The 16,261-nt window shown below is 39.0% G+C and overlaps 1 protein-coding gene across 1 annotated transcript in view; it reads left to right on the forward strand.

The window, feature by feature from the left end:
* Positions 1-16,261, forward strand: part of WDFY2 (WD repeat and FYVE domain containing 2) — a 57,826-nt gene that overhangs the window by 22,974 nt on the left and 18,591 nt on the right. Inside the window, exons 2-3 of the mRNA XM_041407281.1 lie at positions 7,283-7,350; positions 12,478-12,551. Of these exons, the coding sequence (XP_041263215.1) occupies positions 7,283-7,350; positions 12,478-12,551 (142 nt within the window). The remainder of the gene's footprint in view (positions 1-7,282; positions 7,351-12,477; positions 12,552-16,261) is intronic.

Genomic DNA, 16,261 nt, shown 5'->3' on the forward strand with positions numbered 1-16,261 from the left:
CAAGTGCTCATGAGATTCCTTCCTCACAGCTGGTGGCTGAGCTACTGCTCAGAGATCCAGCTGCCTCCACACGAGTTTTGGTGTGCTCCCTGTGCTGTTCACATCCAAGACTGTGTGAAGTGTTTGCTTGCTTCACCTCCCTTGCCATGATCCTCTTTCTCTGGTGCTTCTGAGCTTTGTGTAGGAGGGTTTCTGGATTGGTGACAATGGCAGCAGTGTTTTGGATACGAGAGCAGGATGTCAAAGGTGCTGGCTGTTGGGAGCTGGCCCAGGTTCCTCTTGAAGTAAGATCTTACTGCTTCTATGGCTTTGTTGCAGGGCTTGAGAGATACAGAGTATCTCTCATTATTCAAAATTATTCTCAGCTATTCAAAATACAGATACAGGGTATCTTATCATTATTCAAAATACTTCCATTTTATAGGAAGCCCAATGATGAGTTACAGACCAAGGTGGTCATGAAGATATTATATTTTCTAGAAACGCCTTTATGTAATCAGTGCTAAGAGAGAAACTCTAAAACAGTCCATCCTTAAGAACTCTTTAATCTTTTCCCCACACATTTTCCCCCTTTCCTGAACTTGTAGCTCTTGCACTTTATTTCAGAAATGGAACCTGCCCTTTTGTAATATAAAAGACCCTAGACCAGATCTACAGTGATCACATAAACTTAGGGTATCTGGGCTTGCACGGGACCCACAAGGATCATCAAGTCCAGCTCCTGGACCTGCACAGGACACTCCAAAAATCACGCAACATGCCCAAGAGCTTTGTCCAAATGCTTTTTGAACTTCAGCAGGCTTGGTGCTGTGACCAATTCCCTGGGGAGCCTGTTACAGTGAAGAGGTTTTTCGTAATATCCAACCTAAACTTCCCCTCACTCAGCTTCATGTCATTCCCTCAGGTTCTATTGCTGGCCACCTGAGAGAAGAGATCAGTACCTGCCCTTCCACTTCCCCATAGCTGGTGACTGCTATGGGGTCGCCCCTCAGTCTCCTCCAAGCTGAACAGACCAAGTGACCTCAGCCACTCCTCATAACAGTTTCCCCCAAGGACCTTCACCATCCTTACAGCCTCCACTGCATGCTCTCTAAATACCTTTATATCCTACTGTGGCTGCATAGCTGTACATGGTCTCAGTCTCAGAAAAAGTCCAGTCAGATAATCTTTGACTAGTTCAGCTGAAATCACACATTTGTTTATCAAAACTGGGGAAAACAAGGTAGCACCTGGAATGTGCCCCAACATTTCAGGATATATGCAGAACCTGCCATCACAGTTGTGTGATAGGCTTTGTGGGAATTAGTATGGATGACTCTGAGTGGGAGACAGTCATGCACTTCCCTGGGTCTTTGGTGTTGGGTTTGGTGGGGGTGGTGTGGGACTACTGCGGTTTTGTCTTGATTTTTTTTTTTTTGCTTTTCATTTAGGAGGACATAGGATAAGGGCTGTTAGATAAAGTCCTCTGGTTGCCTGAGGCTTTGGCACTCTGCTATTACATTTCTATTTGTTTTCCCTGAAACACAAGCTGGCCCAGAAACTAGTTCTGGTTTTGATTTTTGCTTTCATATACTTTCTTTCAAAATTTATTGGAGAGATGAAACTCCTCATTACTGGTTCCAGTACACTGGCAGTGGTTCATGAGCTGCCACTAAGCATGAAAGATCTTTTTCTCACAGTAGGGTTCCACGTCACTAAGCAGGGGAAGTCAGAATCTCTTCCCATCTCTGCAAAAAGTCTCTGGACACGTTGAGGGATTTATAGTACTGTATAATTCAGTTTAATACAGTTGTTAAATAATTTTCCTTATCCTACTTCTAATGGCAGTGTGTTGCTGCTAAAAGTGATAAAGCCATTAGTGGCGTACTTGGACTTCAAAGGCTACTGTTGTCACATTTGTTTAATGACATCAGGTAGAGCTTTTGCTGCCACAAATGCAAATATTAGTTTCTACAGAAACATGTCTTTTGAATACTTCTGAATTGATTGTTATTGGATATTTAGGAGTAGGTGGAGTTTCTTTTCAACACTGAAGAAGTCTTCATTGTATTGATGGTGAGAATATGTGCTAGTATTCCATTAGATATGCCTGAAACCTCACCGATTGCACTAATGCTTATATAACATTATCCTAATATCTTTTTGTTTCTTCTGTCAATGAATAGCTGGAGAAGTGTTTTAAAGGACTTTTCCTTTTTCAAAACTGTTCTGAAACTGTGTTAAATCACTTCTGTAGTTAGAACAGTGGACAGTAGGAAATGTTTCTTTTTAACTGTGTCATTTGCACTGTTGACATATCCCCCTTTCCCAAGGAGCTATAACGTGCAAAGAGTCTCTAAAGAAGCCTGACGACTTTAGAAAGTGATTAAAGTTTCTGTAATTTGTGTTCTCACTACAAATAAGAATAAAACTATAAAATAATAAAATAAAAACTTAAACATAATTTCACATTTCATTTGATGCTTAGCAGTTTTGGTCACTCGGCAAAACAAGAGATAAAATAATCCTGCAGTATATGCTCCAAGGTACAAACTATAAGGAATACATTAAAATGCCATTTAAAGCAATTTCCCAAGAATACCTACAAAATAATGAAGTAAATTGTATGTGTTGAGGGTTACATCTGCTCTGTTATACTCTGGTTTATGTCTGGGGCATGAAGTTGATAATGTTAACAGAAGTGCATCTCAGCAAAGAGAAACTTTTCAAAAGACAGAAGTGAGAAAGGAAAAAAAAATGAACAGGTGAGGAAGGATCTGTTATGGGAAACGGATATATTAGATTTCCTCACTCAAACTGTGAAACTAGAACTGGTGGATTTATGGATATTCTGGAGAAGTGGAGTGTTATAGGGATCTTGTTTCTTGAGGCAATGGATCTCTCTACCACAGATTTCCTAGTATTGCAACATGCAAACATCTTGGGCCAGTGCTTTGACACATCAGTATGTCTGTACTGTGTGCAACACCAGTGTTTGTCTTTTGCCTTAATTTCATGCAAGGCACAAAGGAGAAAAAACAGGAGCCCTGCTATGAGTCACTCACAGAAACTCAACTCCAACACTCCAAGCAACAGAGTTTTCCAGCAGTGAGGTGATTGCTCAGGCCAGAGTAGGGACAGAGCAGAGAGTCTTGCATCCAACCTGGCAGCATCATGCATATTTTTGTGAGGCACACTGCAGCCTAGATGCACAAAGTTGGGTTTGTATGAACAAATTGTTTTTATCAGAAATGAGGTACCAGTGACTGAATAAGTTTCTGTAGACGGTGATGCACAGAGCTGCCATGCTGAGGTGGACGTGCTGCTGTTGACATGGGCATCTCCACGAGTAGAAGGTGCCCAGGGGAGCCCACCACCTGCACAGCCTGGCAGTTTGCTTGAGACCTGCTGGTACTTCCACAGCCACCTGGACCTTAGCACATTCTCTTCATCATAACAGAGAGAAGCAATTTTTCTTTTAAAATTGGCAATTTTTACATCCCCTTAATATGTGAAGACATAGCCTGTCTTTTGTATGGCAGAATTATTTCTGTGTAGCCTGTCTCATTTAAAAATAAATCATCTCAGTTATGAAAAGACTAGAAGAATATCCATCGATTTGACAGCTTCTAAAAATCTTTCCAAGTCAATTTGCTGGCAGCAAAATGAAGGGACAATTTATTTCTATGGTGATGCTGACTGAATCACTCTAGAGCAGCTGAAGAATAAATCCTGACCAAGGTGGGTGCTGTTTAAGTCCAGTAACCATGCAAGCAGCAAGTACTCCTCGTGCTGGGTATCCATAAAAAAAACTTATTTTCATTCATGCTTGGGTTTTTTTATTTGCATTCTTTAGAAGTTCCAAAAGCTCTGGGTTTCACATCTAGTATTCTGTGAAGAAGCATACAGAAATGTATGGAACTTCAGCTGAAAAAGGATGTGCTCTTCCAAGAAACTTTGGCTTCTCCCAAACTGAGTAGTTGGTATGGTTTGTTCTTTAGCCCAAATCTACTTTGAGAAAAAGATACCTAGAAAAGATTGCTGAACTGAGGTTTGTTTTATGTCTTCCAATAAAATGCCTTTTCTGTTTCAGTTATCTTTAAGAGAAGAAAATTCTAAATTGTCAGTTCCTGACATAAGGAATAATTTTCATGCTTTTACATGAGCTTATAGATAGATATTGGAAATCCATTATAATGCTTAATATAATTTTTAAATGTTTGCTTTAAAGACTTGCATAGTAATAATTCTTAATTTTAAAATAAATTGTTTACAAGATCTTTTATTTTCTCTTATTTCAAATAATTTACTGGGGAGACACTTATTTCTCTAAAGAGTTGCATGAACTGACTTGCTGGTTATGTTTCTTTTCACACGCCTTACAGTTAGATGACATCTTTTTATAGTATTTTTATTTTTAGAATGCTTTGTTTCTCATTTAGTTGTCATTTAGTCACCTGATTTAGTCCTTGAATGGAAATATATTTGACTACACTAAGAAATGAGCATACTGTGTACCTATAGAAGAGACGTATATTAGTAGAGGTATCTTCACTCTTAACACACCTCCAGCAGTTTTTTTCTTTGTTTGTTTTAGGCTTTAGTAGAAAATATGTTTTGCTTCATTATCATTCATCTAAAAGTCTTAAAATCTATGTAACTGTCAAATTGATTAGTAATTCTGCAGTGGTACAGTTTAATAAACAATGACAAACCAACCCAAAGCATTCAAATTATTGCCATTTTTGCACATAAAATTAATTTTTATTTCCTGCAGCTTTTGAAAGATCTGTTCTTCTACACAATCCTTTCCTAGCAAGCTGAGTTATTTGTAAGATGTTGTACAGCGTTTATTATTTTCAGGAGCATCAGAGTGGAGAGGAAGGGCAATGTTGTTGAGGCCTGGAGATTGTGAAACAGATAGCACTTGAATACCTAAATTGGGATGGTCAAGAAAGGCAGGTCTCTCACAGGTGCATTTCCTCAGGGTAGTTTCATATTCAGTTATTTCAGCTCCCTGTGATTCATCCCATTATTTTTTGTGCACACTCATTTATTGCCACAATGACCTCACTTGTCAACGACAAACACATTTGTAAGAGCTCGTCCATTTGGGAAACTGAGTGGTTGATGTGCATCTAGAGCTTCTGGTCAACAGCCATGGTCAGCTGTGGGGAGAAATGACAGAAGGATTTGTCTGTCCCTCTCACCATCAAAGATACGTCACCGTTGTTATTGGCCAGTGAATTGTGCCTTATAAAAAGTTTCGGTGACTTTGCGTCAGAGCTGCTGCTGTGTTCAACGCAAAAAGGCCATTAGACTTAGGACATTATTATAATGAATGTTATGTGTTTTGAGTAATTTGTGAGAGCTTTCTAACCTTGGGACTTGTTAACCCAGTGAAGGGTTAGTTTTTAGAGCAACATACCCTCTCAAAGTGTGTGCTTGAGATATTTCTACAATGATTCAGCTTGTGTAGTGCCCAAATGTGCAAGGTCTCAGAATTATGTGCTGTAAAAGGAGTTTGAAGGCAGGGTAAGATGAGCAGAAACTTGATTTTGACATAAACAATACAGGAAGACAAAGTGGTACAGCCTTTAGTTTGAAGTTTGAAGGATAGATTACTAGTTCTTGAATTGCTTTATTATGCATGGCATCTTAATTCAGGCTATATTTGTGTATGTAATGCCTTAGATCAATTTATATTCTATGATGATGTATTTCTTGTATTATGACATTGCTCTGAATTTGTACTGACTAAAGAGGGCTGCAATCTTCTTTTTGAATAAAATGAGGTAACAGTAGAAGTGATCATGCAGTCTTTTCCATAAGCTGTATTTACATGTTTCAGGTACTGGAAAGAGGCATTCTTGCTTGTTTATTTTTCCTTAAAAGTATCAAGTGCAAGTTATAGAAACAATAGGGTTTTTTTTATCCCTCCTGCATTTGCTGTTGCATAGTAATTTTGAAGGAAAAGACTAAATAGAAGTGGGTGGTGGGTCAAAATCTATGCTAACATGGTGCTGTCTTGGATAACTATGTTTTCTAGAGAAGGTTAATACATTAAATGTAAATCAATAAAGCATGAATACTGTATTATATGGAGAGTTTTCTGGTTAACATAAGATAAAAGTATTAGAGGAACAGTAAGGGAGGTAATGGGGGCTGTAAGTGAGTTGACAGTGGGCTATGCAGAAGCAATTCAGAGGTTAATGCTGCTTTAACTGTTGACACTGTTACTAGATCTGTTTTGATGAAATTAACTGATGAACTAAAATTAAGAGAGAGCTTCAATTACAAGGAGGCTTCAGAGACTGGACCAAAAGAAGCAAATGACAATGAGGGCTGAATTAATAAATATTTAATGACCCAGATGGTGCATCAGTCCAGATCCTCTGCTGTAGAAACAAGCAACAAATGTCTCAAATCTCTGAAGGGCATGGATTGAGTAACAGGCATCTGACAGTCTAATATGATTATGAGAAAGCAAAAGTAATCCTGAGATACATTGGGAAGATCTTCTAGTAGAGACGAAACTGCTGACATGTTTGTAGGGAGCACTGTGTGATTCTAAGTGCCTCTATTCAAAGACACCAACTCCAAACTGATGAGGCAGAGGAGACCTGCAAGGCTGCCTGTCACATTGGTCACCCTCTTCAGAGAAGGATAACTTTGGCTTCTTTGTGCTCAGTGGCTTCTTCTGATAGCACTCTGTGTGCATGGAGGAGAGGGAAAGGTCCTGAAGCTGAAGAGGTTGTTTTTGGCACAAATGGACATAACCTTAATAATAAGCAGCTGAAAATTTCAGAACTTCCTTCTTTTTCTTAGAGGTTTTTCTGAAATAGAAAAGTGAAACAACAGGCAGCAGATGGGCCAAGGCCTGCCCTGAGAGCAGGGGGAAGGTTCCTGCAGAGACTGGAAGCACTGATACAGGAATGCTCTACTGGGCTACCTGTGGTGCCCCAAATTCTCGCGTGAAGCACTGAATGAACAGTCATGTTCAAGTCCTTGTAAAGCAAAGAAATAAAAGCCATAGCAGTTTCTAAATATTGTTGAGATATGTTCAGCCCAGTTGTTGAATACTGAATGGCATCAAGGAGTCATCTACCCTCATCGCCTTACAGGGGTTAATCTGAGGCTGATGTATCAGGCTGGTGTAGGAGTTCATGGGTTTACCTTCCCTCTCAGAAAAATAATTTCATTTTGAAGAATATCTTGTACATTCATCACAACCACTTTGCTTTCATTCAGTCATGATTATTTAATTCTTCCTCACATGTATGTTGTATTTTTTCTTTTACAGAACAGTTCGTGTCTGGCTGAAGAGAGACAGTGGGCAGTACTGGCCCAGTATATACCATGCAATGCCATGTAAGTATAAGGAGATGTTCAATATCTGCTGTGGATTTGTAGATGTTTTGATGAAGCTTCATGCTTATGACCATTTGCACGCTTACATCTCGGTATCATATGTTATTCTTGAACAATCCTCTTGGTACCAGTGAAGATTTACAAAGTTACATGCTAATGCTTCTGAGAGGCATCAGAGATTACAGCAGTAAAAGGATACAGACATGTTACCAAGGGATGAGCGTTTAATGCAAACACAGGTTTTAAAATGTGGGAACTCAAAATGTGGTCTTGCATTCTGCCCCTAATGGAGTCCATAAATCTTTGTAAGTCTCCGGTATAAATCACTCTGCCCTTCCTACTGTGTGTGCTCAGTCCATTAGAGTGCAATGGTAAATGGTTTTATTTGGTGAGAACTTAATATTCCATGGCACCTAATGTGATAGAGAGGATACTAGACAGGGAAGCTCTTCCAATTTAGAAACTGAATCATTTTACCTCTGCAATTGAATGTGGAAAACCAAATTTCCCTGATGGATCCCTCCATTATGTCTCCTCTCCCAAAGAGTGTTCATGCTTTGAGAAACTGCAGATCAATGTTCATTTTTCCAGGGGAGAGTTGAAGAAATGACAGACCTTGCTGTTTGCTGTAACCCCTGTGCTGAGTGCAGGAATATAATTTTGTGGGTCATCAGAGGCAGGTATATGCTAATGCTCTTCAGTCAGCTTCAATTAGATGTGCTGGGTTAGCCTGTCTTTGGAAAGCTTGTAAAGCTGACCTTAAATCCAGATTGGGGAGCACATACCAGGTCTCATGGAGGTATTCATACTGTCTGGAGAAAGGATTATTTTAAGCTAAGATAGGTAGATTTGGAAGAGACGTCTGTCTCCATGATAGCTAAAATATTTAATAGATGTAAGTTTTAGTATAAAAACATCAATTTGGGACTGTAGGGCAGCCATGGTATTTGCCTGCTTTAAGAAAACAGTTTGGTCTTCTTCCTTTCTTGATGGACTAGCTCATAAGAACATGCCAATCCTCAAAGGTACTTTCTGCTCAACATTTTGCCCAAGAAGGTATCTTCCTTTGTTGATGGACTAGCTCATAAGAACAATGTCAATCCTCAAAGGTACTTTCTGCTCAACATTTTGCCCAAGAAGGTATTAGGAACTACCTAATGGCATGGCAGTCTCTGTAACTCTGTCATGATCACTGGCAGTGGCCTGAGTTCCCTTGACTGGTCCTAAGAGATTTGCTTTCCCCAGCCAAACTGTTATGAAATGGCCTTTCTAGCCATTTGGCATTGATTCTTCTCTTTTTCCATGTGGTATTTTTGTATACATTTGCATATTTGAATCTCATTGGGTTCTTCTTTGGTCTTAGCAAAGCTGTGATATTGCCAGTAATAACTGTTTCAGTGGAAATGATGGAGTAGATCCAGTTCCACTGAAGGGGGACTATTTCAAAGCTCCTTCATAAATTTGAACACTTGACAGTGCTCCTTCACTTCGTAGACTGGTATGCTTTTGAGGCATGGGGTACTGAAATTATATTGTGTTATTCAACAATTTCAAGAATCATCAGGTACAATTAACAACCGAAGCAGTTACAATCAGTCATGCCTTTAAGCTTGGAAATCATAGACAAGGCTCTGAGTCAGAATCTGCACAAGTCTGCACTTGACTGGAAATGATGGTTTTGTCTGCTTTTGTGTTGATCACCTTTTGGATGGTGTTCTGCTTTAGGTTCATACTGGGTTTTGTTGTTTAAAGACAATGACTGCTGAGAGTTTCTTTGTGTAGAACTGTAGTAGGCACAATGGTGCCTTTGTGCTGCTTAGCAAGCTGAGAGTAGCAGTCCTACCTATAGATATCCCATTAACATGAGTTGTGACTGACTGTGGTCATGTGTGACCCAATCTATTTTATGATTTGATACCAGGTAGCCTTAATAACTGAGTTTGCAGATAGGTCCTCTGGGAAATGAGGAGGCTGAGGAGTTGGGTTGACTCAGTGATGTGCTTTGGTCAAGTTCTGCACCCAGACAGGGTCATCAATGCATTCTGAATGTCAAAATCATTAAATACCTAATGGTAAAAAAAGGCCAAGATTGTAGATCTCTTCTGAGCTTAGAGGTAGAATTTCTTCTAATTGGGAAAGTTTTATGACTTGCCTGTGGGTGAATCTATGGTCAAAAAATTCTGGACAACACAGTGGCCATATTTTTGATCATCATCTCCAACCCGTGAGAAAGAAAAGAGCTCTAGCTGAAACCTTGCTAATCCATTTCCTTCGCACCAGCGTTGTCTCAACAGCTGATTAACAACAGAGCTCTGTAAACATGTAACCCTGGTTAGATGCGTACTCTTGATTACATGTGTAACCATGGTTAAATTTGTCACTTTGGGCGCAGGATAAAAAAAACAGCTTAGCAGACACAAATTTATGAAAGGTAAAGAAATTGTAGTCAAGAGTCAAGTAAACTTTTCCAGTAAAGAAACCAACAAAAGTAAAGCACACAAAAAGACCTAAATGCAAACAATACCCCCTATTGCAGATGTGGAATGGAGGATTTATTGTACTGGTGAACAATGGAGTATCCAGTCTTTGAGGCAGATAATATGCTGCTCATCTTTTGATGGTTTTCATAACTAACACTTTGCTTTGAACAGGAGGGTGAAACAACTGCAATGCAAAACATGCTTCTTTGGTCTTAAACTGTGTCATGTTTAGGCATTTCAGAGGGGATCCCAGAAATTGCAGGGACAAAGTCTGTATTTCTCTTCTGATTCTTTCAGCCTCTAATAAAGGTGACATGCTTTTGAGAGCATGAAATATATAATTGGGGTTTTCCTCCATATTTCATTTTCTAAAGGCAAAAACTCAGTGTGTATTTGTGCTGTATTTAGGAAAATACTTGAGCCAGAGTTCTGCATCAGGAATATCCTGCTTGACTTCCATAGTAGTTCAGATCAACCTTTTTCCAGTCTGAAATCCAAATCATAGCTAGGTTCTTAGAGTAGAGAATCTTCAGAGTGCTGTTATTTTTCCTGGATATGTTTTTTAAAGAGTCTTAAATATCTCAGAAGCTAAAGGTTTCAGGTTTTTGTTTTATTTTTTCTTACTGTTCTCTTCCCCTCTTTTTAATGTGCCTAAGTGCTAAAGTACGTGAATGTTGTCTTAATTTTACTAGAGTAAGCTGCTGCAGCCTTGTTACAAGTGGCACGACTGACTACATCAGTGTAGCTGGTATGGACATAATTTTAGTGCTGACATAATGATTTTTCTAAGTGAACGTGTTACTGAGGAGTTCCCTTGGGAAAATGATTATAGCAAAATAAGTATCTTTCCACTGCTATGACTGTGTACAGACAGGTCTGGAATTCAGAAATTAGTTCATGTCAAGCAATTGCTTGCATCGTTTGCTTCTGAAGTGTTTGGGAAAAGCATACTTCAAATAATTAATTTACCTTAGACTACTTCTCTGTGAGCTGCTCATTGCCTGCAGAGATACTGGTAGCTCTTTCAATGTGTGCGTAGTGTCCAGCATTTAAAAGTTGCTGTGTGATATACCTGTTCTGGCATTAAGTGCCTTTAAACTTATTTGATGTTTATTATGCTTAGAATTGGAGCGTTTTCTGTCCATTTTTTTCATACAACTCTTATTCTGCTACGGGCCTAGAAGCCTCAGTATAATAGTAATGCACCACCTTTGGAAGGGATGATTCCCGTTTGCCTTTTCTAAGCAAGAGGTACAGGCAGGAGCAATTTTGTCACTGTTACTAGGTCTGATTCAATTGTTTCCTTTCTGTCAGTTTCCTTGAACAGAAGCCTTTGCATTGATTCAATTCAGTCAACCCTTCCAGGAAAGAAATAAACTGAGGTGCCTGCCTGGATGTGGATCTGATGGGCTTTCTGTTTATGGTTACTTGTCCTTCAGGAAACATTTCAAGAGCGAGTCAATACTGAAGGTGGAACAAGTTTTATTACACAGTCAACAGTGACTCTTCTGCATATAGCTTTGCTGCCAATTAACTATCAAGGAAGATTTGCTAAGCTATGAGCTGTTTAGTCCTAAGAGAGACATTACACAAATTGAGAAGATACTGAGTTACAGTACTGCAAAAGAGAGGACTCCAGGCTTGTTAGTTACACAAACATGGGAGCAATCACAACACACAGTGGAAACCAAGAGGCGGGGAAAGGCAGAACTAAAAGTACATCTGACTGCACTCTATATTTATCATAAGAATATGGTTTATGAAGCTTTATAACTCTTACTGTTATCCTAGCTGCATTTGGAGATTGCTGCTGAAAAATAATTCCTGAAGGTTTCTGTTGGGACAGCAGGATTCCCAGCTGCATGCTGCTGTGTTGGGCAGTAAAAGCAATTCCTGCTTTCTGAATGTAACTTCACGAGTTTTCAGTTAAACCAAGCACAGCTCTTGAATTCTTGCAAGGAAACCTGGTTTTATCCTGGATACAAATCCTGCCAGATCTTTGAGGGAGCATACTGTGACCATCTTATGTGCAATTTCAGGATAAATCCTGATATTTATTAGAGTAATATCAATGTAATCAAGCAACGGCTAGTTTTAGATAAAAACATTTATTTTGACCATGATATGTGATACTGTCATAGTGTTGTCTGTGATGGAATTGGAGTAGGGGACAGTTTAACTCGGTCCTTAATTTTAGTTGATATGTTGATTCCTACTGGAAAATTTTCTTACTGCAGGTATAGGATGCAAGCCTCTGACATAATGTAGTGTTTTGTTTTATTGTCAGCACAGTTCAGGCAAATGTAAAAAACTAAATTATTCAGCTAAGTAATCTCTGATTTATACTGAAGTGTCAAGTGCATCCTATATCAAAGCAGCACTATTCCTCATATATGAAAGGCTTGTTTACAGATAACTAGTAAGGAAAAAAAGTTAAAGGAACTGGAGCAAGAAATAGCTACTTTCCCATGTCCTAATAGGATAGGGTTGAATGAATTGCAAGAACACTTTTTAATGCTTGTCTATTGGTAAGCTCAAAATCTGCACAGCATCATAAAGCATGTTAGCTAATTTTAGGTTTTCCAGAACTTCAAGAAAATGAGAATTGCAGTTTTGTTAACTTCATCAACATGTTCATTTTTTTCAGCTCCATGTTCATGCATGTCTTTTAACCCGGAAACCAGAAGGCTGTCCATAGGTCTAGACAATGGTACAATCTCAGTAAGTACATCCAAAGATTTCTAGTTGAAATACTTCCTTTTTGAGAAGTATGTATGTGATGATGTGGTGAGAATATTTTTGCCTAGTGTTTGGGAGACAGACTTTTTAATGATAGTGGAACTAAATCTGTTGTACAGAAAATATTAGATTATTAAAAATTTTATTCCAGCTGCCACAAAGAGTTTGAGTGGGGTTTACAGTATTTATTGGGCAAGTCAACAAACTGTCTTAATTTGCATATCTTTTAAAAAATAACACAGAAAACCAGCTGTTGTTTTATAAAATTTAAGTGATTTGTTAATTACATGATGCCAAAGTTTTCTGAAAGCAGCAATTAAGAGGAGGAAAAATCATCTTCTTAGAGGCAGAAGGTGGATTTCTGCTCCATGCCTATCTGCTTTTCAGAACTTCAGAGTTCAGATTTTGTTTTCCTCTCCCTTCCAGAGGAGTTGCTTCTAATTGGCAGTGAGGTTGCTGAGAGATTTGGTTCATCAACATCTGAGATAGAGATGTCTGGAAAGGAAGTAGGATATTAAAAGAGGAGTATGTCTGTTAGGTCTATGATAGAGAGTAGCAGTTTACCTTATTAATTGGATTTTTCTTGTGGGATGATGAATAAAAAGCTGTATCACTTTGGAAGAGTGGAAGAGTCATGGGTCAGAGGTATTTTTCACATATACCTCATCAATGGATTCCTCTTCCTGTTTAAGATCAGTTTACCATCACTTCAGATTTTTCTGCTGTTCTCTCTGCCTTATGGGCCTTATAACTGAATGAGTGTTTTCAGGCTAATAGAAGGGCAGCTGTCTGCACCAAAGCCACTATGGTGTTTGGGAAAGGGGAGGTGACCCTTTTAGCTGTTGCCTGTAAGCTCCCTCAAAGATGTGAAGGTTTTGACCTATAAAGCTATTAATGCCTGGAAGCAGAGTTTTGTGTGCCTGTAGGAGATTTCCTTTTGTATCTAGGAGATGGGACAGATTCCAGAGAATTCTCTGCACCTCTGAAATTCTCTCCTTCCCACTCTGAAATAGCTGAAATTTGCTGGTCCTACTAGGCACTTTTGTTTTCACCAGGCCTTTGAGGAATGTGCAGGCAACTGTAAGTAAGGTATTTAAATACTCTGGCATGATGGGAGATGTGTCCTTCATCTTGGGGGCATTTTGTTTTGAAGAGTGAGAGGATGCTTCAGAGAAATGGGGTCAAATATTTTCCATTCTGAAGCTAAAAAAGGTAAAGGAGATATGCAGGTGATAAACCTACACGTGACTTTGGATATTTATAGGTTTATATTGCCACATCTAAGGCAGATTCTATTTGTCGCTAAGCTGGGTTTTTCTTTTCCCAGTCTTCTGGATAGAAGTATATGGGAAGGGGGAAGTGCTTGTCTGTGTTACTTGATTTAGTCTTCTGTAAGCTGCAAGGACTTGTGTGGTAGGGAAAAAATGCACTCCAAAAATTTGTACAAAGGATGAAATGTTTTCATCTGTAGCAAACCTACTACTTACTTGTAAGAGTAGCTACAATTGTAATGTGCTGCAAGAGGTGGTGGAGATGGGAATGGATAAACAAGGGGAGCCCCATTTTCAAATCCCAGAAATACTGGGGTGTAGGGAACACCCCCAGGTACTTGAATGTGGGTTACAACCACCTTCTTGAGGAAAGGGTAAATTTTCTCTCCTGGGCCCAGCCATGATGATTAGTTTAGCATAGAAATACATAAGCAGGGCACATTGACCACAAATTGACAGAACTTACTGCAGCAAGGTGACCTTAGTACCCTTATTTTAATTTCTTCAAAGGGAAAATACTGGCAATTTGCTTGAGCAGCTTGAAATATTTGGGAATTAGTCAGCTGTTCCACATTAGCACTTCTGTAATGCCCAGCATGCTTGTGTGTGCTGGGTGCAGGGCCAAACAAAAACCCAAACAAAAAAACATCCAACCATACCAATAAAACCCTGACAATTATTCTGTACCTTCATTTTGGGTAAAAGGAAAGGATTCCTGGTAAGGACTGTGAGCTGATAGTCATGACTGACACAAAATCTCAAATGATTTTTTTTTTTTACAGTGCAAGGAAGTACTTTCTGGTGTAAATGGAGATAAGAAAGTGGAATTGCCTTTTTTATTCTATGTGAAATTTTTGTAAGCTGTATGGATTTTGGTTATACATGTGGCACCTCAGGAATGCATATTCTGCATTTTGAGAAGGACAGGCAGCACTGTTGGCACAGAAAGAAGTTCCAGCAAAGCCACCTGAGGTGAGCTTGTATGGCCACCTCTTTTGTGAAACAAAGCAGCAAGTTCTGCTTCTACAGAGAAGAGATTGGTTTTAACCTTTTGTCAATTCTCAGTATGAGGGCTGCACAAACATTTGTGCAGCAGAGCACACCATTATCTCGAGCAAAGATTGTTTAGCATCTTGCTTCAAGAGTGGTGGCACCTAATGTAAAACACCCAAATTTTGTGTGATCTGCTTTTTTTACAGTTGGCAAACTCTTTTTTTCAGAAGAAATGACATCTTAGGGACTGCTTGAAATCCCTTTTGGAAACTAAAAGATTTTATCCTGGACATAAATTCCTTGGTCAGAACTGGAAAAAACCATACTTGAATGGCTGCAAGGTTCTTAAGATAGCACAAGAAACAGAAGAAAGTTCTTCCACTTGCAATACACAGGAAACTTCCACTGCCAAGATGAGACTTCTTACCTCTTTCATCCATATGAAAACTCCTTTCCTAGCTAAAGTTAAGCATTAGGTTCTGCAGCCAGTAAAGGAGAGAAGAATTGTCTTTGGATGCACCCATGTTAGTTTTTCTAGAAACTGTTATGAAATGGCATAAATTTCTTCCTTCATTTTTTGGGAGATTGAAATGAGTGATTTAGTTCTTGGGTAGCTGAAGATGAATTAATTTTTTTTTTTTTTTTTTCTGACCATGCCTAAATCTGTATGGAGCTGTTACATACTTTGAGCAGAGCCACAAGGACAGCAGGGCACCAGAATAATCCCTTCAGAATTTGTCTTTGGAGATGGTACTTATTAAGATAAATTCATCTTCCACCTCATCTGATCTTGCAGCTGTCTACAGGTTTGACCAGTATTTTGAATATCTGAGACTGAGTCAGGCTCTACCTGCTGATGTACAACCTTCCCCTCTGCTGTTCTGAGGAGTTTAGTATTTTTTACCTCAAGAAATGAAATGAAATTTTATAATAAATAAAGTGAAAATGCTGTCATTATTTATAGAGTCTTGGTTTTTTCCCCAACAGATATAGATGTAGTGTCTGACAGAAGATTTAAGAGTTTTCATTCTCTTCCATTTCTGAAGTGGGTCTTTTTTTGTTCTCTGGAAGACCTGAGAGTGCAGTCAGTCACCTGTGTTAACAGGATAAAGTCAAGCCTATAAGGAGATCTGTAGTGTGTTGTCAAAATGGCATCATCTATCAAAGAGACTGCAAATTCCCCAGGGTGGGAACTTGCAGACTGGGTGCCCAGTCTGTGCATGGGTAACACATAACTAATATATAAAGATTATTAATTCAAAAATGGATTCAGTTGCTTAAGGAGAGTTCTCCATTTTGCAATACATCAGTTGGCATATTCCTGAAGCTCTAGGAAGGCATGGATCTTCCTTAGTTCCTGGACCATGTCACCCAGCCCCATGGCCAAGGACTCTGAATTATTTGAACAAGATGCTGATACTATTTTTA

This window comes from Onychostruthus taczanowskii, unplaced genomic scaffold (assembly GCF_017590055.1).
Source record: "Onychostruthus taczanowskii isolate IOZ18803 unplaced genomic scaffold, ASM1759005v1 scaffold26, whole genome shotgun sequence".
NCBI lineage: Eukaryota > Metazoa > Chordata > Aves > Passeriformes > Passeridae > Onychostruthus > Onychostruthus taczanowskii.